We start from the raw sequence: 20,428 nt of genomic DNA, 5'->3' as shown, positions 1-20,428 counted from the left end.
GACCCAGAGTTAACTCTGCTGCAGAGTATAAATTCAAGTCAAAAAGGCAAAGGGTGGGTACTTAACACTTTTTTTTTGGTTACTACATGATTCCATATGTGTTATTTCATAGTTGATGTCTTCACAATTATTCTACAATGGAGAAAATAGTAAAAAAATTAAGAAACGCTTGAGTGGGTGTGACCAAGCTTTTGACTGGTACTGTATATACATACACACAGCACCTGTTGCTACCAGACTTAACTATTGCTAATACTGTACAATTTAAAACACTTGCCCCCCAATCCCCCTTCCCTGATACATGTGTAAATATTATACTAGAAATTGGACCTTGCTGTATTATACTTATGCTAAAATGTCTACTTCATTCATCGCACACACAGCACTTTGTAATTTCGGTAAACTATCCCTTTAAAAGAAACGCGTTGTAAGATGTGGTCACTTCGGGATTCCGTAGCGGAGAAATGAACAGACGTCACTTTACTTCTTCCTGAAAAGAATGTGAGCCCGCGAACTGAATTGAGGTAGTTTGTATTTATTTTTTCAATGTTTTATAATTGGTAAATTATATTTTGGCAAAAGTATTGAACTATTTGAATAAACATCTCTGTACAAGTTGCTGTTGATTAGCCGCTTCCTAGCAACTGGCTGGCTATGTTAGCTGCATGGAGATATTTTTACATCCCCCGGCGGCTCCCCATTAAAGCGCGTTAAAGGGGCACCTGACGCCTTTGCAATTGAATGGAGCATGTTTAATGCAGAGCCGGTCGCCGGGGGACAAGTGTGTGTGTATAGCCGGCTGCATACGTTCCAGTCGGACGCAGCTGAAACGACGTAAAAAGGAATCGCGCAGTCACCTGGTCGGTTGAGGCTAGAGATTCTGGCTACGTTCCAGGCAGTTAGCTAAATATTTCAGACTCGTTGCACAAATAATTACGAGGTTAGTCATACAGAGCTGATCATACATTTATTAGTATTTGGGATGCAAGGTCAGGGGACTTGTTTTAGTGATTCTGCTCCGTTCAATCCCCTTGAACGTGGTGATAAAATAATCAGTTAAAGCTCATTTCCTGAAATTCTACACTTGCCATGTTAATGATATCTGATATGAGTGACTAAATCAATGGGGTTCCCAAGCCCGGTCGGTATTCGGCCATAATTACTTCAAGTTTAGGTAGACGACTAATTTACCAATCTAAAATATTGTTGAGTGACTGACATAAGACCACATCTCGAAATTGCAACTTGTGTAGTCTATTCTAACTCTAAGTTGAGCCCCCGACTGAGTTCCTAAATATTGTTTCAAAAGCTGCAACATACATACTTTAAGGCCGACTTACACAGCTCTAGCACAATATTAACTCTAGTGCCCCAAAGCCTGTTTTAGCATGGTCAGTGCCATTGAAAACTTGTCAAAGTTAATGGATAAATGTCTTACTCAGGCTGCTTACCATTGAAAATAAATACACTTGTCTGCTCAAAGCAGAGTTTTCCAACTCTCTCCTTTGGGGCCCCCATCCCCAGATCTTTCACATTTTGGTTTAAACCCTAAACTGGCACACCTGATTCAATTAGCCAACTAATCATCAAGCCTTTGACTAATTGAGTCAGGTCTGCCAGTTTAGGGTTAAAGCACAAATGTGAAAGTCTGCAGGGGCCAGAGGAGAGGGTTGGGAAACCCTGTCTTAAGGGGCTACTGTCCCATAGGCACCAATACCATTGCAGCTGGGTCTGGTCTGCTTAATTCAGGGGTGTCAAACTCATTCGACAGAGGGCCCAGTATCTGCGGGTATATGTTTTCTCTTTCGATGAAGCCCTAGACCACCAGGTGAGGGCGTTCCTTACTAATTAGTGACCTTAATTCATTAATCAAGTACAAGGGAGGAGCAAAAAACCCACAGACACTCGGCCCTCCATGGAATGAGTTTGACACGTGCTGTATATGAACCAGAAAAAAGTGAGTGAGATGTCTCTTCTGTCTCTGGACTTGACTTTCACCATTGTGAAGTAGTCAACTGGATGGGACTTCCTATGGGTTAAGGAATAATCACATCATTCCCTCCAGGTCATCAGGAGAGATCGGCCAATGAATTATACTCCAGAGTAAACGTTCCATAATTGTAGAGGGCAGTAAATCAGCAACCTTGTCTTTTATACCTGTTCAGACAACACACTTCAGGTGGCAGTAAACACCCTTGACTACTTTAAAAATGGAGAAAGCCCTCAATGGTGCTGCCCATTTTAAGGTATAGCTGTGATGTTCAACACCTGGCACGTATTCATTACGCCGCTGCAAAAAGTTTCTTAAACAAAATGGTGAGGGATCTACCTGAATTTGCAAGCTGCGTGACGAATGGCGCTTTGACTCCGATCTGCAGTTGCTCTCAGCTCAACGCTAGGATTGCTGTGGAGTAAGTTTGAGGGGTGAATGTAGCACATGGGGATGTCCACATGCACTGCCAAATAACTAGCTTTATTGCGTGGCACAACTGGTAAGACACTTCGTGCGAGCGGTCACATGTGCTAACAAGGCAGAGGTCCTGGTTTCAAGCCTCGGTGTGAGCCTAATCAGGAGTAGGGGGTACTTGCTAAGCAGGCAGCGTGATGTCCGCTACATATGGCCATGACACACTTATTTGCTTCCCTTCAATAATTTGAAAGGAAATTACTGGTCTAAGAAATATAGTGGAAACACCCCTCCCTAGCCCAGCCCATGTGTGCGTCCCAAATGGCACCCTATTAGCTGCCTTTTATAGGTAGCTACTTTTGACAGGAGCCTTATGGGCATTGATCAAAGTAGTGCACTACATAGGGAGATTTGTGAAAGATGGAACCCATGTCTCTACCAAGCCAATGCTTTTAGATTTGTGTTAAATAGTCCGCAGGTGCTTGGAATGCAGCCAGATTATTCTATCAATTCATGTGTTGTTGCCTAACAAGTCTTTCTCCCATCTATTTTAAGTGTCATCTTGTCTGCCAGTCAGCTGTGGTCCACACACAACACTGCCTACGTACTTCCTTTGGTTAACCTGTTTCCATGCATCAGTCTGGTGAACAGAGACTTGCAGGTTTGTGTCAAATTACCGAACACCTTTTCCTCAGCAACGGCAGAGCTGCAAATGATAAGGCTGTCATATCTCGTTTCAACATCACTTGCATCATCAATGCCACACAAAACATCACAAACACTTCCACTGCAGAGGTGGAATATGTCCATATACCTGTTACAGACTCTCCATCTTCTCCTCTGAGCGACTTCTTTGATGAGGTAGCGGATAAAATCCAGCTTGTTGGGGAGCAGTGTGGACGCACATTGGTTCACTGCAATGCAGGTGTGAGTCGCTCAGCTACGTTATGCTTGGTGTATCTAATGAAGTACCATGGAATTACACTTTTGGAGGCACACAAAAAGGTCAAATCTTGTCGACCTATTATAAGACCAAACAGTGGATTCTGGAAGCAACTCATCCAGTATGAACGCAAGCTCCGTGGTTGTGCCACGGTCACAATGATCACATCCCCCATGGGTGAAATACCTGACATTTATGAAGAGGAGACCAAAGATATGCTTCCTCTTTGACATGCACTGTTTGTTAAAGTGATTGTCAACCCCATTGTAAAAATGCATTAGTACTCGTTTTATATCCAGTATGTTGAGTTGGAAGTGGTCCTCTCAAATGTATTTGTAAACTTTGATTCAGAAATAAAAATGACAGTTGTACAATGTCACTTTACGATTTACAACTAAAAGGTTTGTCTGTTTTGTAAAGGCTACAACTTCAATAGTGTCATCCAATGTAAGAAGTGTCCACGGGTAGAAAAGTTTAAAATAAATAAATTCAAACGACAATGAATTGTTAAATACATTTTATTCATTTCAACTCCCACCAAAAAAGAAAAACATTTGCATTGTTGTGACAGTGACCAACCACGGCAAGTATAGTAGAAAATGTCATTTCTAATCCAATTTAGCTTAAATTGGTCCAGCATACAAAAAGGATCTGTGCAAAATGACTACTTCCATTTGCCATATACTCAACTATTGAAAAGCACATTGTACGGAAAGTTCTCTGTGAAACAAGGCCCTGGGTAGAAATATAGTCATCATTTAGGACGCAGCCACAGGAGAGAAATATACACTGGCTCAGTCTTAGATATTCTTCAATTGGATAATATTTTTATCTTCTACATTCCTCGGAATGTTAATCAACTCTTAATTTTGCCAAAATGTCTACCCTACCTAAAGCCCTCAAAGGACAGCTTTGTTGAGACCATGAAAAGTTTGGGACAGATCAGCTATTTTTGGGTCCTGAGTGGCGCAGCGGTCTAAGGCATTGCACCTCAGTGCAAGAGGCATCACTACAGCCCCTGGTTCAAATCCAGACTGAATCACATCTGGCCGTGATTGGGAGTCCCATAGGGCTGCACACAATTGGCCCAGCATCGTCCGGGTTTGGCTGGGGTAGGCAGTCATTGTAAATAAGAATTTGTTCATAAACTGACTTGCCTAGTTAAATAAATAAAAATGTCCCTCTTTAGAAAGAACATAAATTACATAATGCCCCCCTTCGCATGCTAGATAGCTCAAATCCTTGGGAGAGCCCTGCACGTGCATTAATTTTCGCACTAGCCTACCCAGGCCCAATTTACTTCTGCCAAATTTAGTCAGTACATCAAGGTATTATGGACTGACTGAGAACAAAGGATGCCCCAAAGTACCACAATAACACAAGAGTGCAAACACAAGCATGCTTATCTTTCTCAGCAACAGTATCCTCTGCATAGTCATGCAATAAGCATCCAAAGACAAACATCTATTAAGTAATACCCATTTGTAAAAAAAATATATATGTTTTGATTAAACCAAGCAAGTCTTCTTTCCCCAGGAATCAGTTTGGTGCCTTATTTCATCTTAACACCTATATCCACAGTTTTCTGGCAATGACTTCATGACATTCTTCACTACTGAAGAAGAAAATAAACAAAATTAGTGCCAGACAGGGAAAGACCCTACAATCTGCTTCTGAAACCCTACAACGCACACAGGGAGCGTCATATCTTTATTCAGAACCCTCCATGTATGGACAGAGCAATAAATAAAACAATAAAAAGGGATTGAATTGACTATGGAATCCATATTTTTCATACTTACATTCTGTTCCAGCTTGGTGTACTCTGCGCCTTTGGGCCGACGTCCCGATCTCGACCTCTTTCCCTCGACGCAATAGGCAATGATCTGACAAAAACAGACAATAATAGGCCTGTGTCACAACTTGTTTAATTGACTGTTCTCTTACATGTTTTTAGCTAACACATTCATATCACTAGTGTCTTGGATGTGCTTGTTCTGGAGGTATCTTTTTATGGACTAATTCATATACTGAAGGAAAAATATAAAAACGCAATATGCAACAATTTCCGAGATTTGACTGAGTTACAGTTCATGTAAGAAATCAGTAAATTGAAATGCATGAATTAGGCCCTAATCTATGGATTTCACATGACTGGGCAGGGGAGCAGCCATTGGCCCACTCACTCGGGAGTCAGGCCCAGCCAATCAGAATTAGTTTTTCCCCACAAAAGGGCATTATTACAGACAGAAATACTTCAGGTTTATCAGCTGCAGGTGGCTGGTCTCAGATAATCCTGCAGGTGAAGGAGCTGGATGTGGAGGTCCTGGGCTGGTTACACATGGTCTGTGGTTGTGAGGCCGAGTGGACATATGGCGGCTTATGGTAGAGAAATAAACATTAAATTCTCTGGCAACAGCTCTGGTGGACATTCCTGCAGTCAGCATGCCAATTGCGAGCTCCCTCAAAATGGAGACATCTGTGGCATTGTGTTGTGTGACAACACTGCACATTTTAGAGTGGCCTTTTATTGTCCCCAGCACAAGGTACACCTGTGTAATTATCGTGCTGTTTAATAAGATTATTGATATGCCACACCTGTCAGGTGGATGTATTATCTTGGCAAAGGAGAAAAGCTCACTAACTGGGATGTATACAAATTTGTGCACAACATTTGAGAGAAATGTGTTTTGTGCATATGGAACATTTCTTGGGTATCTTATTTCAGCTCATGAAACATGGGACCAACACTTTACAGGTTGCGTTTATATTTTGGTTCAGTATAATAATGAATGTATTTTATATAGAATCTCAGACGCTCATTATGACCCAGATTATGACCAAGAATCAAAAGCTGTAATGTGTAAATCGATATTAGCCAAGTACCTTCCGCTTATTGTGGTAGCTAATGTAGAGCACTGCCACCAACACAGCTGAACACACAAGATAAGCAAAGAAGTGACTGCTCTCTGCCTCATCACGTGTGCCATGGGTTTCCTTTCCAGCCGGGTCTACTGGTGCCGTTTCCTTTCCAGCCGGGTCTACTGGTGCCGTTTCCTTTCCAGCCGGGTCTACTGGTGCCGTTTCCTTTCCAGCCGGGTCTACTGGTGCCGTTTCCTTTCCAGCTGGGTCTACTGGTGCCGTTTCCTTTCCAGCTGGGTCTACTGGTGCCGTTTCCTTTCCAGCTGGGTCTACTGGTGCCGTTTCCTTTCCAGCTGGGTCTACTGGTGCCGTTTCCTTTCCAGCTGGGTCTACTGGTGCCGTTTCCTTTCCAGCTGGGTCTACTGGTGCCGTTTCCTTTCCAGCTGGGTCTACTGGTGCCGTTTCCTTTCCAGCTGGGTCTACTGGTGCCGTTTCCTTTCCAGCTGGGTCTACTGGTGCCGTTTCCTTTCCAGCTGGGTCTACTGGTGCCGTTTCCTTTCCAGCTGGGTCTTCTGGTGCCGTTTCCTTTCCAGCTGGGTCTTCTGGTGCCGTTTCCTTTCCAGCTGGGTCTACTGGTGCCAGTGTCGTTTCCTTTTCAGGAGAGGCTCCTGGTGCCAGTGTCGTTTCCTTTTCAGGAGAGGCTCCTGGTGCCAGTGTCGTTTCCTTTTCAGGAGAGGCTCCTGGTGCCAGTGTTGTTTCCTTCTCAGTAGATACTCCTGCTTCTGGTTTATTTCCAGTAGATACTCCTGGTGCTGAAATGTCCTTTGCAGAAATGTTCTGTGCTGGCATATCTCTTACAGATAGAGAATTTGGTAATAGATCCTTTGAGTCTCCTTGAGGAGGACCTATAGATTAAAAAAAAAAAATTACACTTTGAGCTGATTTCAAATGTTTTGAAAAACATTTGCTGGACTGCTTAGTGAAAACTAAACTGAACGCAGCACTTATTTATAGTTAGACCTGGAGCGACCCCACACCCGAATACATATGAGGAAGAAATCTGCAGCAGAATACAGTGTGTTTAAACCAAAATGTGAATAAAAAAACTAATGTGGCACTGGCAGTAGTGTCTGATTTGAGCTAGCTCCCGCCATTCAACAATTATTTGATCAGATTAAATAGCCAGTTCAGTATAACATTAGGACACTAGCAAATCTAGCTTTCAAAAACACTTCTCCGCAGGGTTTTCAGCAGTTAGCGTTGCCCACGGTTGCCTGTGTTTGAACTACAATTCAGACGCTGTGTTTTAACGTTTAGAAACGTAAAAAAATCACCACTTGCGAAACATATGCTGAAATGATATCTTTCATATCAGCGAGAAAGATACTTTAATTTTTTTTTTAAATATACACTTTGTGTAGCAGTTTTGTACAGATCCACAAACTGTGTGTGCCTCCAGTTGACAAACTACACTTCCTCCCCAGTTACGCTTACACAGGTGTTCGGAGCACACTAGATAGTACAGGTGAGCACCTCTTGTGAATCGCAGACTACTACCTTGCCCCTAGCAAGTCTCTCAGAGGGCCCTCTGTTTTCACCTGTTGCTGACGAAACTGAGGGTAACTTCCAGAGAATGGCGTGGGATCAATAAACCCATGACACACTCGTGACTTAAATGATGCAATTCATGTTCCACTTTTAAATAATAAAACAAGCATGAAACTCAAATGAACAAATATCCTGTCGTTTTACAAAATGTAAACCTCAGTAACAGTTAAACATTTAATTTGGGAGGTATTTATCTTTTACGTGTCAAGTCTCGACATCAGATGTAAACAAAGCAGGTGTCATAATTAGGCACGACCTCTCCATTATTTTGCATCAAGTTGCGCAAACTCGTGGGATTCCACTTTACTAAGAAGCCGGCAGCATTGCAGGCTCAGTCAAAGTTCATACCAGAGGGGCTAATTAGTCCTTGCACCCTCAGTAATTTCCGCTCCCTCAGCTTTTGCAGATGCCTGAGTGAATGTGCAAATGGAGGGGCGAGGGTGATTTGGGATTCAGCCACCGTCTTCAGTCTGTCCGCGGTAAACAAGCACTGTAACATATGGCCAGTGTGGGAACAAAACCCTATAAAAAGGGGCCTCCTGAGTGGCGCAGCGGTCTAAGGCACTGCATCACAGTGCTAGAGGCGTCACTAGACCCAGGTTCGTTCCCGGATTGTATCACAACCGGCTGTGATCAGAGTCCCATAGAGGTCGGCGCACAATTGGCCAAGGGTCATCCGGGTTAGGGGAGGGCTTTATCTGGCTCACCACGCTCTAGCGACTCCTTATGGCGGGCCGAGCACCTGTAGGCTGACCTTGGGCGCCTGTAGGCTGACCTTGGGCGTCAGTTGAACAGTGTTTCCTCTGACACATTGGTGTGGCTGGCTTCCGGGTTAAGCGGGCGGGTGTTAAGAAGCGTGGCTTGGCATGTTTCGGAGGACGCATGGCTCGATCTTCGCCTCCCAAGCCCGTTGGGGATTTGCAGTGATAAGACAAGATCGAAATTGGGGCGAAAAAAGGGGATAAAATATAAAAAATATATATCTAATACAAAAAAATATATATAAAGACGTAGTAATTTTAGCTTTTTCAAAATTGTTGATATGAAAGATACATTCCTTAATGTTTCCAAAACCGTTCCGCAAGCGATGCGTTTTAACGTTCAGAAGGAGTGTCTGGGCTGTTAACAAATTTACACTGGACAGAAGATACTACAGATGGGCTCGCTGACATCACAAAAACGATGTGTGCTTCCATCGGACAGAAGTCAGCGTGTTGTTATTCTGGTTGGCCAGATTACTAGCAAGAATGACAAGAAACTGTCATGTGGGAAATCGTAAACTGCTCGTTTCAGCTCATTATTGATATCATGTCTTCTTTTGACTGATTTCATGTCAAAGCTAATATGGCTAAAATTCACTAGCTTGCTAACAACTGTAACAATGTATTTTAGAGATGTGCTCATTGTGCAAATGTATTTATGTTTTCAATAAACATTGGAGAAGAAATATAGCTTACATGTTGTCAACAGTCTACGGGTGTGTTTGTAAATTCACTCTGTAGAGCCAGAGTGCGCTCTGGGCGTTCGTAAATTCAGAGTGTTGTCAGATTGTCCATTCATAAATTCAGAGTGTTTCGCTTTAACACACTGGACGCTCTGGCCGAGGAGTAGGGTTGATCGAGGGTTTTAACCTCACAACAGCAGTCAAGCACACAAGCTAACTGGTTAGTTGGCTACCTTGCTTGCTACCTACCTAGTTCCAGACAAATGAGAGAACACCTCACTCTGGCCATTTTACTACCCATAGTAGAGGTGGTTCATGCTATCTACAGCGTTGGTGACTAACTGTGCTGCTAACAACAATATAATTACTTTTTTTTGCCAGTGTTTACTCATACCAACCATATTCAACGGGTGTTGTAAATTCATCAGTTATTCTACGCTCTGGCACACTCAAGTAGGCTGGACACATGAAATGTTTAACAATGCTTTTTTCTAATAAAAAGTAGTTCATTACATCCGCGGTGGAGCCCAGTTTCATAATATTACCATATCCCAGCTGCCTGCCGTAGTTTTGAAGTAATCACGAAAAAAAAACAGGCATTATTTTAGGGCCTTTTTGACCCTGCCAGCTCCTATTAGTTCTATTGAGCACTGTGGCACCAACTCGCCTTCCGAACATTCTAATCCAATTTCGTTGTACTATGTAACAATGGCAGCATTGCTATAGTTGGCAATGGAGACCTGCTCACGTTGTTTATATTTAAAATGTAAACAAAAATTACTCATGTTACTCTGAGGTCGTCCCATTGTTTACTATAGGGAAATATAGGTATGTCTGTCTATTTTCCAAATATCTCGCAATATGTATATTTAGATTTGAATTAACTGTACACCATTTTAATCATGAGAATCTCCTCTCTAATTATGTAAGGCTGGGCAGTGTATCTCGTTGTCATCAAACGCTAGTCCAGAAATAGTCAGAAGTTACAATTTTTTCCCTACTTCCTCGTTATGCAGACAAGCACACTTGGCACCATTGAGGTGCGGATGTTTACTTTCTACACAAGTTGTTATTTTTTCAGTTTCATCCTAAGAACAGATTGTAGTGGTAAAATAAAAAGGGATACATTGTTTTGGTGCCATTTAGACTAAATGGAATTCTAAGCTTCACTCCAGTCAAAACAGGCTCTGCGAACGTTCGATTCCGTTTTTCAGCTTTGGGTGAATTTTGACTCGTTCTATTGTCCAGCCTAACTCAAGCTTCATGTCCAACAGATGCATTCAACTTTTTGCGTTCCTGCGGAAGTCAAGCCTCGATCACCCCAACAGTGTTTTTGCATTTTGGTACACCAGAGGTACATTCATTTTCAATGGAACATTACGTTTGCCTTGCAGAAGCAGTTGCAGTTGTCCCGTGTTGGATTTATCAAACATATGCATCAAACGGCTTGACAGAAATGGTAGAAGGTAAATGTTGAACTTTTGTTGCACACATATCCAGATGATGCTGTGTACCATTTTGCGTAATGATCCTGTCGGTGTGATCAAGGCGTCATTCATTGTCAATAGAGCAGTCTGCAACGCTACATTTGGGATGCCGCACTAGGGTGCGGTGTATTCCATGTACCGCGTGCAATCAATATTTTCAACTTGTGCACTGCATGACTTTGCGGTGGTACAAACGCAAGATCATAAAAGTTCCCATGGCGGGGGTGACACCATACAGTTCCAAATGATGATGACTATTGTGTAGTTAGAGAAGAGACCGGCTGAACGACTAGAAAGTTGTCTCAGGTAAGAATGACACAGACAATTCATCATTACTACACTTGGGTAGTGCGCCCTGTTGGCTAGTTTTCAGGAAACCAGCAAACAGAATGGTGTGCGAAATTAATTACGCACAGAACTGTGCTGTGCACAATTTAGCCTGCCATCATGCAGGACAAGCTAGTGATTTGAAATCAGTACTCTATATCTGAACAACCAGTTCAATGTATTGATGTCTCTAGTGATGAGTGACAGGAGAATAGAAACAAACTAGATTAATTGTTGCAATGCACCCTTCTGTTTACCAGCCTGTTGGTAGCTCTGCCAGCCTAATAAAAAACTAGGTGAATAGGATAATAACTTTAATCTGTTCAAATTATTAGCTTTGGTCGAACAGGGCGAAAATTATTTTATCCCATGCTTCAAAACGCTCTGAAGCCTTGTGAAGCACATGTGCAGCAAATACAGACATCTGGCAAAAACATACAGCAAAACGCATGTGCCTCTGGTGGGCATACGGCATCAGACGAGAGTGCTCTGAAATCGGAGTAGATAGCCAGAGTCAATTTAAGAACGCACCCTAAACTAACCCAGTCTGTTTGGCCCCAATCGGTGTTTTGTCAAAAGGCACTAAAAAGTAGTTAGTTTTGCTATAACCCATTCATAGACGCTATGTAAATTGGCCCACGTCATTGGGGTAGCTAGCTAACGTTAGCTAACGTAAACTCACCCCATTCTGTACAAATGTGCGCAACCGCAACATTCAAACGAGGCTACAAAGAAAACTAATGGGACTGTGTTGACTTCAAAATCGGGGGTGTGAACTAGGTTTCTATTCAAGCGTTGAGCGACATGGTAATGGCTCTGTAGTATTGGAGAAAAGTTGAAAAAAACTGACCCTCCGTTACATCTTGACGTGTCGTAACGTACAGCACGCATAAAGCAACTATTTCTGTTTTACAATCTCTCTCCACCAGGTGTAGCACTTCTCTCATCCTTTAAAAACAATGGACGGGGTAAGGGAGGGATACCTAGTCATTTTTTGCAATCATCATTCTCAAAGCCGCTGTTTACTTCTAAGATCACTTTAGCACCGCCCTAAAAACCTGATTAAAATTCGACACAAACCTTCAAATAGGTATGTAATGACACATTATATAAACTCTTTAGTGTTTTATTTACATTTTAGAGGCGATAAGGTGATAAATTGGACAGCTCAAGTGAAAAAAAGCCATTTTCCCACACATATCCTCTTTTCACTATCACGCATTAGTTTCGCTTCCCCACCTGACATTTTTAAAAAGACCCAATGGGGCTCATTGCTGTCTTGAATCATGCAGAAACGGGCAGCGTTTAGGTCATGTAATTGGTTCTATTGGAAAGGGGAGAAATTGTGCTTTACAATGGTATTAACAATACAGTTGATCTGAAAGTATTACGTTTTGGGGGCGCTAAAATAAGGGCAATTGTTCAGATCAAGGCGATGTACGAGTTTACTATAGCTGTCTCATGTTCAAATATCCCTCAGATCAAATCGATTATCTAACGTATAGCCAGTCTCGGTACACAACACGCATAAAAACAAAGATTGACTGTTCAAAGTTATTGTAACGTTACTTGAGGTAAAGCATTTGTTTAAGTAGCGTTATATAGTAGGTATGGCATGCACCTGGTCTAGGCAAATTAAGATTAGCAGATTGAACGCTAAATTAGCTAGCTATTTAAAAAAAATATTTTACAAAAACTCTCACCTCTGACACCACCAGACAAATAAACCAGCACGATAAACAACATAGATATTGTTTTCATTGTAGCTTTGAGGCAAAACAAACCTAGTCAGATATAAGAATTTACTACGGAAAGAGTTCCCAATAATGCTTGGCTCAAAGGTGATGACTCAAATCCTGATATAAACACTTCCTTCTTCCTCCTACTGTTCAAATCTGCCAAAACCAAGAGTGTAATCATTAGTCCAAACAGTTCCGTTTTGCGAGTAAAACGACAGTTTCTATTGGACAAATTCAGCTAGATCCCGCCCCGTTTCTTTCCGTTTGCTTCCGTCTAAGAAACGTTTTGCAACAGAATAGGCGTAATGAATATACCTCTGATATCACGTCACAGATTGAATCATTGTCAAATAAATGATAAACTCACGATTTCCAATATCCGATTTTTGTACATTAAAAGTTGGCTATGCAACTGAATGTGATGTGCGTTCACACAACTCCAAGCGCTCCAAAATGTAGATTTTTTTTGTCTGCCAATTGCAATATTTAAAGGAATCCAGCAGAGATCAGTACAGGCCTACTGATGATGTGATAAACCTTGAAGTTGATCACCAGTATCATAGAATATCACATTAAACCATGTTTTCCAATATGTCTTAGAAGTGTATATTAGAAGAATATTTATACCGGTCTGTTTAGACGCCTATATATATACAGATTCATATTACATTTGTGAAACATTTCCTATAAGCATAGGCCTGCTAGCTACTAGAGCCTGTCACAACCTGTATAGGAGAAAGGCCAGTTTGCAGCTAAGGTCTAATGGGAGATGTTTACAGACCAAAATGCTACCTGGTCTCAGAGCATTTCGTATTATTCTATATGTAAATCCGAGACACTCCATTTAGTATAAAATGTTACATAAGACAGATGGTTACTTGGTCAGCGTGGATGGATGGGTGGGTGTATAACGCAAATGTATAGTAACCCAAAGGTTGTGAGTTCAAATTTCATCACAAACAACTTTCTAGCTACTTTGCAAGTTAGCTAACCCTAACCTTAACCCTTTTAGCTAACCCTTCACTTTTATTTTTTTAATGTAACCTTTATTTAACTAGGCAAGTCAGTTAAGAACAAATTCTTATTTTCACTGACGGCCTAGGAACAGTGGGTTAACTGCCTTGTTCAGGGGTAGAACAACAAATGTCTTACCTTGTCAGCTCGGGGATTTGAACTTGCAACCTTTCGGTTACTCTAACCACTAGGCTACCCTGCCGCCCCACATTGATTCTGTACCGGCACCCCCTGTATATAGCCCCGCTATTGTTATTTACTGCTGCTCTTTAATGTTTTGTTATTCTTATCTCTTACTTTTTTTGTTGTTGTATTTTTTTAAACTGCATTGTTGGTTTAAGGGCTTGTAAGTAAGCATTTCACTGTAATTTCACCTGTTGTATTCGGCGCATGTGACAAATAAAATGTTATATATGAGCCATAATAGCAGTCAGAATGAGTAAGTAATCCACATTCTACATGGGCTGTCTAGGAGGGGTAGGGCTGCAAAAAAATAAATGTAGTGCTGCTTATCTCAAATTTCAATTATGTTATTGTCTGCAGACAGAACGGAAAGAGTCTACCAGATTATCAACTAAAGTAATACATGCATACAGGGTTCAAATATAGGGTCAAATATGTCATTATTTCTGTACTTATACAATCACGCCTGCTTTTTCCTTTGCTATCCTCATCTTGGTGCCCATATCGATAGATATCAGGATGTTGGAAGTGTCTGGAAGGTTCCAGTGTGTTTGCTTCTACCCTGCTTTCTCAACGTGATATTAATTGATTGTTTCCCCCCCAGTTTGACAAGACTCAGCTGGCACCTCTATGAAGACAGGTATCACTTGCTGTGAGCTTAAGAACCCCATTCTTAATGTATTATTCATACCCATTTGACCTTAAAGAAGGGAATGCAAATGTAACTCAAGAATGAGATAGATGATCCAACTTTCTAAATGTCAAACACCATAATGAAGACACATTCATGACAAGAATCCACAGGTCTCTCGTTTCCAGCTGAGATGTAAAATACCTCTCATTAACATTTGGATGATTATCACTCCCACAATCTCAGGTTGTGTGCTCAAACAAGTTGCCTTTTATTGATGATTCCGTAAGGAAGATTATCTCAAGGCTTTTGCACATATTGAATGTTTACTTTTAATGTTTACTTTGCTGCGCCTAGGAGGATCTAGAGCTTTTTATCGCACAAATTGACAAACAGCTCCATGGTAGTAGTCAGACCCCACTGAATCTCTCTGTATTTGCATATGAATGTGTTCACAGTAAGATCGGCATGGATCCCAATGTAATTTAATATGACACCATAAAATAATAATTATATTTGTCCTATTTCACGCAACTAGCAACATTTCGTTCACTGGCCCAACACTCCAACCGCTATGCTCTGCTGACAAAATACATAAGAAACCTTTACTTAATAAAAACAATGGATTTCTTAAACCAATCCACCTTGAAGGATCAAAAAACGCTCCTTATGGGATTTGAACCAACAACATTGAAACCTGGTCTCAGCACATTTCGTATTATTCTGTACGTAAATCCGGGACACTCCATTTTGAATGATATTTACATTTCGTATGGTATGTATTAAATTGTATGATATGTTACGAACTACAATTTGTGTTATATATTATGAATTTGCAAAACTTGATATACACTGAACAAAAATATAAAACGCAACATGTGAAATGTTGGTCCCATGTTTCATGAGCTGAAATAAAAGATCCCAGAAATGTTTAATACACACAAAAAGCTTCTCTCAAATTGTGTGCACACATTTGTTTACATCCCTGTTAGTGAGCATTTCTCCTTTGCCAAGATAATCCATCCACTTGACAGGTGTGGCATATCAAGAAGCTGATTAAACAGTGTGATAATTACACAGGTGCACCTTGTGCTGGGGACAATAAAAGGCTACTCTAAAATGTTCAGTTTTGTCATACAATACAATGCCACAGATGTCTCAAGTTTTCAGGAAATGTGCAATTGGCATGCTGACTTAAGAAATGCCCATCAGAGCTGTTGTCAGATGATTGAATATTCATTTTTCTACCATAAGCCGCCTCCAACATAATTTTATGGATTTTGGCAGTACGTCCAATCGGCCTCACAACTGCAGACCACGTGTATGGCATTGTGTGGGCAAACGGTTTGCTGATGTCAATGTTGTGAACAGGGTGCCCCATGGTGGTGGTGGGGTTATGGTATGGGCAGGCAGGCATAAGCAACGGACATCGAACCCAATTGCATTTTATCAATGGCAATTTGAATGCACAGAGATACCGTGATGAGATCCTGAGGCCCATTGTTGTGCCATTCATCCGCTGCCATCACCTCATGTTTCAGCATGATAATCCAAGGCCCCATGTCACAAGGATCTGTACACAATTCCTCTAAAATGAAAATGTACCAGTTCTTCCATGGCCTGCATATTCACCAAATATGTCAACCATTACGCACGTTTGGGATGTTCAGGATAAACGTGTACAACAACGTGTTCCAGTTCCCACCAAAATCCAGCAACTAATGCACAGCCATTGGAGAGGAGTGGGACAACATTCCACAGGCCAAAATCAACAGCCTGATCAACTCTAAGAGAAGGAGATGTCGCGCTGCATGAGGCAAATGGTGGTCACACCAGATACTTACTGTTTTTCTGATCCACACCACTACCTTTTTTTAAGGTATATGTGGCTAACCGATGCAAATCCTTATTCCCAGTCATGTGAAATCTATAGATATAGGGCCTAATTAATTTATTTCAATTGATTGATTTCCATATACGCATGTTGCGTTTATATTTTTGATCAGTATAGATTTGTACAATATGTTACGAATTCTAGCTAGGTGGCTAATGTTAGCTTGCTTGTTAACGTTAGCTAGGGTTTAGGGTTAGTGGTTAGGGTTAAGTTTAGGAGTTAGGTTAAAGGGTTAGGGCTAGGTTTAGGTTTTGGGCTCCTGAGTGGCGCAGCAGTCTAAGGCACTGCATCTCAGTGCAAGAGGTGTCACTACAGTCCCTGGTTTGAATCCAGGCTGTATCACATCCGTCCGTGATTGGGAGTACTGTAGAACGCACAATTGGTCCAGCGTCGTTCAGGTTTGGCCGGGGTAGGCCGTCATTGTAAATAATAATTTGTTCTTAACGGACTTGCCTAGTTAAATAAAGGTGCAATGTGCTAGCCAGACCTGAATATTGTAGCCTATAAGCCACTACTAGGATTTTATGTCCATGCTACCTGCATATAATAACAGGATGTGAGAGTGTCTCCTGAATGCCAATCTGAATGGATCCTTCTCTATAATCCAATAGTATTATTTATTGAATTCAAGAATTAACCACTGATATTCTAACCTGAGAGGAGTCATATTAACTCATCTGTCTAATGGGGTACTTATTTGGGTCTCTACAGTGGAGACTTGTCTATGCAATGTCTCCATGTCATGCATTTGAAATATCAAAGGGTTAACCTGGAATGAATTTGAGATCAAAGGAGGGCCCAAAAAAGAACCTTGACAAGAGACTGCAAGAATTTAATGAGCAAAATTAACATGTATTAAATCTGACCTTGTGCACATGCAGATATCTAGTAGAGGCAACCAAATACAAAACTTATTATTATAAACTTATTATTATCTCATTCCAAAATCATGGGCATTAATATGGAGTTGGTCCCCCCTTTGCTGCTATAACAGCCTCCACTCTTCTGGGAAGGCTTTCCGCTAAATGTTGGAATATTGCTGCGGGGATTCAGCCACAAGAGCATTAGTGAGGTTGGGTACTGATGTTGGGCAATTAGGCCTGGCTCACAGTCAGTGTTCCAATTCATCCCAAAGGTTTTGGATGGGGTTGAGGTCAGGGCTCTGTGCAGACCAGTCAAGTTCTTCCACACCAATCTCAACAAACCATTTCTGTATGGACCTTGCTTTGTGCATGGGGGCAATGTCATACTGAAACAGAAAAAGGCCTTCCCCAAACTGTTCCCACAAAAATGGAAGCCCAGAATCCTCTAGAATGTCATTGTAGTATGTAGCATTAAGATTTCTCTTCACTGAAACTAAGGGGCCTAGCCCGAACCATGGAAAACAGCCACAGACCATTATTCCTCATCCACCAAACTTTACCGTTGGCACTAGGCATTTGGGCAGGTAGCAGATTTGCCTGTTGGAATGCCAAATAGTGAAGCGTGATTCATCACTCCAGAGTTGGTGAGCTTTACACCACTCTAGCAGACGCTGGGCATTGCTCATGGTGATCTTAGGCTAATGTGTGGCTGCTCGGTCAAGGAACCCATTTCATGAAGCTCCAGACGAACTGTTGTGTTGACGCTGCTTCCAGAGGCAGTATGGAACTCAGTAGTGAGTGCTGCAACCGGGACAGACGATTTTTACGCGCTACTCATTGGTCCCTTTCTGTGAGCTTGTGTGGCCTACCACTTCGCGGCTGAGCCGTTGTTGCACCTTGACATTTCCACTTCACAATAACTGCACTTTCAGTTGACCTGAGCAGTTTTAGCAGGGCAGAAATATGACGAACTGACTTGTTGGAAAGGTGGCATCCTATGACGGTTCCACGTTGAAAGTCACTGAGCTCTTCAGTAAGGCCATTCTACTGTCAATGTTTGTCCATGGAGATTGCATGGCTGTGTGCTCGATTTTATACACCTGTCAGCAATGGGTGTGGCTGAAATAGCCGAATCCACAAATTTAAAGGGGTGTCCACATACCTTTGTATATATAGTGTATGAAACAAGGTACATCTAATACTATTGCCTCATCACAAATTCTGCACCTGTATTCCTATGATAATTTTTAAACAATGATGCAGTGATGGATATTGACTGAAATTCATTGACATTGCTTGATGCAGCCATGTTTTAAAGCAGTATTACATGGCTTGAAGCCAGCCTGGAATAGCCAGCATATTTTAAGTCATTCACCTGGAGTCTCTGTTTTATGTGTTACTGACTATAGAGAATGCAACATTACAATAGATGTATAGCCTTGAGGAGACCGTTTCATCGGCTGTTTTTGACAACTCATTACCTGTCATTTCAGTGATGGATTGGAGAAGTAGCTGAGGGTAGGCAGGCATGGCACCAGAGACCACAGCCTCTGCCTGTGGTGACATAAACAAGCAGAGACTAATAATTAGTTAAAACATTGCTGGGAGACTGACATCTCAGTATCTCACCGCAGGGCAAAAATTGAAACAAATCCTCTGTGTGCACATGTCCGTCAGTCTGTCGTTCGCAGTTCAGGCCATAAAGAACCCAGTCTAAGAGAGAGCGAGACACCCTTGTCTGAGGGCATTGTCCTACAGCTGTGTTTAGGAAAGGGTTCAAGTTATCGATTATGGATAACACAAATGAATGACAGCTATTGGTATTGGTTGCATACATATAAAATTAGAATAAAACTCATTGTGTACAGAGCCATATTATTTTACTCTGCTCCATCAGAACTAGTCTAATCTGTATGTTCATAGCCTCAATCAGAGCTGATAAGGATGCTGAGCAGGAAATGAGTGTGCATGTTGTCAACCATCGTTAGTGTGCCACAGGAGGGGATACCCTGGGGAAACCAAAGAGGAGTGGATTTGGGACAGGAAGGCTGGTCAGTCTCCTACCATATGGATGTTGCAGGAATACAATGACTAATTGCTTACTTCTTCCATTTGATTTTTAGAATACCCAAACTACCAATTATCTCAATGGCAATCTAACTGTAGCTCTCCTCTCTCTCTTCTTTGTGGGAAGTGTGGTTAAGGACAAGGTAAGGTCTAAAACATAGAGTCACAGGGCAAAGGAACTTCAATGTGCTCTTCCAGGCTAGTACCACAGCTAGAGGCTAATTGGACCATCCCTGGCACTGGTCCTCATCTCCAAAGCCACCAAAAACTGTAACCTACCTTGTGTATTTTTGACTAACTGAATATCCTAATTAGGTCCCAGGAGCTACATCCCATTACCTCGGAGTTAATTAAGCCTCAGCACTGTGCCAAACGGTGAATAAAGATGCAGTAAAACTGTGCGAGGGAAAGGGCTTTGGTGTGCTGGGGAGGAGGCTGACCTGCTTGTTTGTCGTTGTTATGGAACTCTACATTCCAGGATGTCTTTTATTTTTTATTTGTATTTATATTTGGCTTAAAATGTTGTTACCTTGGCACAGGTTCTCATTTTCCAGCATGGTTAGCCTAAATTCACCCTATTAAAGATGAACTAGTGATTCTTCCCCCACTATCGTCATGATACATTTATTATCCACAACTAAAGTGCCCAAAATACAACATATCTGTTACTAACCGATGAATGACCACTTCCAATATTTATCTTGAAGAACTTCATAGTGCCTCCATCAGCTGTTGATAAGTTTTAAAACTCCCAGCAAATAGGCTTCTTCCAACTTAGTATCTGCACCTGTATTTACATCTACCGGTTTGAATCTGTAGGAAATGTGTACATTGTTTCAAAATTCATATAAATGTAACAATTATGTTATTGATTCATATTCAAAGGAATGTGCATGATCAGAGAGTGATGAAAATAACACTCATCTTGCAGAGTGCATGGAAGAAAAGAGAAGCAGGCA

General features: G+C 41.6%; 2 protein-coding genes across 7 annotated transcripts; one reads left to right on the top strand and one right to left on the bottom strand.

Annotated features, from left to right (window-relative positions):
- Window positions 1–3,750, top strand: zgc:153044 (dual specificity protein phosphatase family protein). 3 transcript variants are annotated; one of them, XM_036979786.1, is made up of 2 exons: window positions 1–53; window positions 2,963–3,750. In XM_036979786.1, exon 2 carries the CDS (start codon window positions 3,038–3,040, stop codon window positions 3,578–3,580), a length of 543 nt encoding a protein of 180 aa, XP_036835681.1. In that variant the 5' UTR covers window positions 1–53; window positions 2,963–3,037; the 3' UTR covers window positions 3,581–3,750. The 3 variants fall into 3 exon arrangements, with proteins under 3 accessions (XP_036835681.1, XP_021461695.1, XP_036835682.1); XM_021606020.2 differs by lacking the exon at window positions 1–53 and adding an exon at window positions 421–524; XM_036979787.1 differs by lacking the exon at window positions 1–53 and adding an exon at window positions 1,623–2,411.
- A 102-nt stretch (window positions 3,751–3,852) lies between these two features.
- On the bottom strand, window positions 3,853–12,993 carry tgoln2 (trans-golgi network protein 2). Of its 4 annotated transcripts, none has more exons than XM_036979784.1 (5): window positions 12,782–12,993; window positions 6,953–7,117; window positions 6,237–6,805; window positions 5,153–5,236; window positions 3,853–4,965 (listed from the first exon to the last, which is right to left on the bottom strand). In XM_036979784.1, exons 1-5 carry the CDS (start codon window positions 12,837–12,839, stop codon window positions 4,963–4,965), a joined length of 879 nt encoding a protein of 292 aa, XP_036835679.1. In that variant the 5' UTR covers window positions 12,840–12,993; the 3' UTR covers window positions 3,853–4,962. The 4 variants fall into 4 exon arrangements, with proteins under 4 accessions (XP_036835679.1, XP_036835680.1, XP_036835677.1 ...); XM_036979785.1 differs by having other exon boundaries at window positions 6,237–6,775; XM_036979782.1 differs by having other exon boundaries at window positions 6,237–7,117.
- Between the last annotated feature and the right edge of the window lie 7,435 nt (window positions 12,994–20,428).

Source organism: Oncorhynchus mykiss, chromosome 6 (genome assembly GCF_013265735.2).
Source record: "Oncorhynchus mykiss isolate Arlee chromosome 6, USDA_OmykA_1.1, whole genome shotgun sequence".
Classification (NCBI taxonomy): domain Eukaryota; kingdom Metazoa; phylum Chordata; class Actinopteri; order Salmoniformes; family Salmonidae; genus Oncorhynchus; species Oncorhynchus mykiss.
Note: the sequence above shows the minus strand (reverse complement) of the source record. Positions and strands in the feature narration are given on the sequence as shown.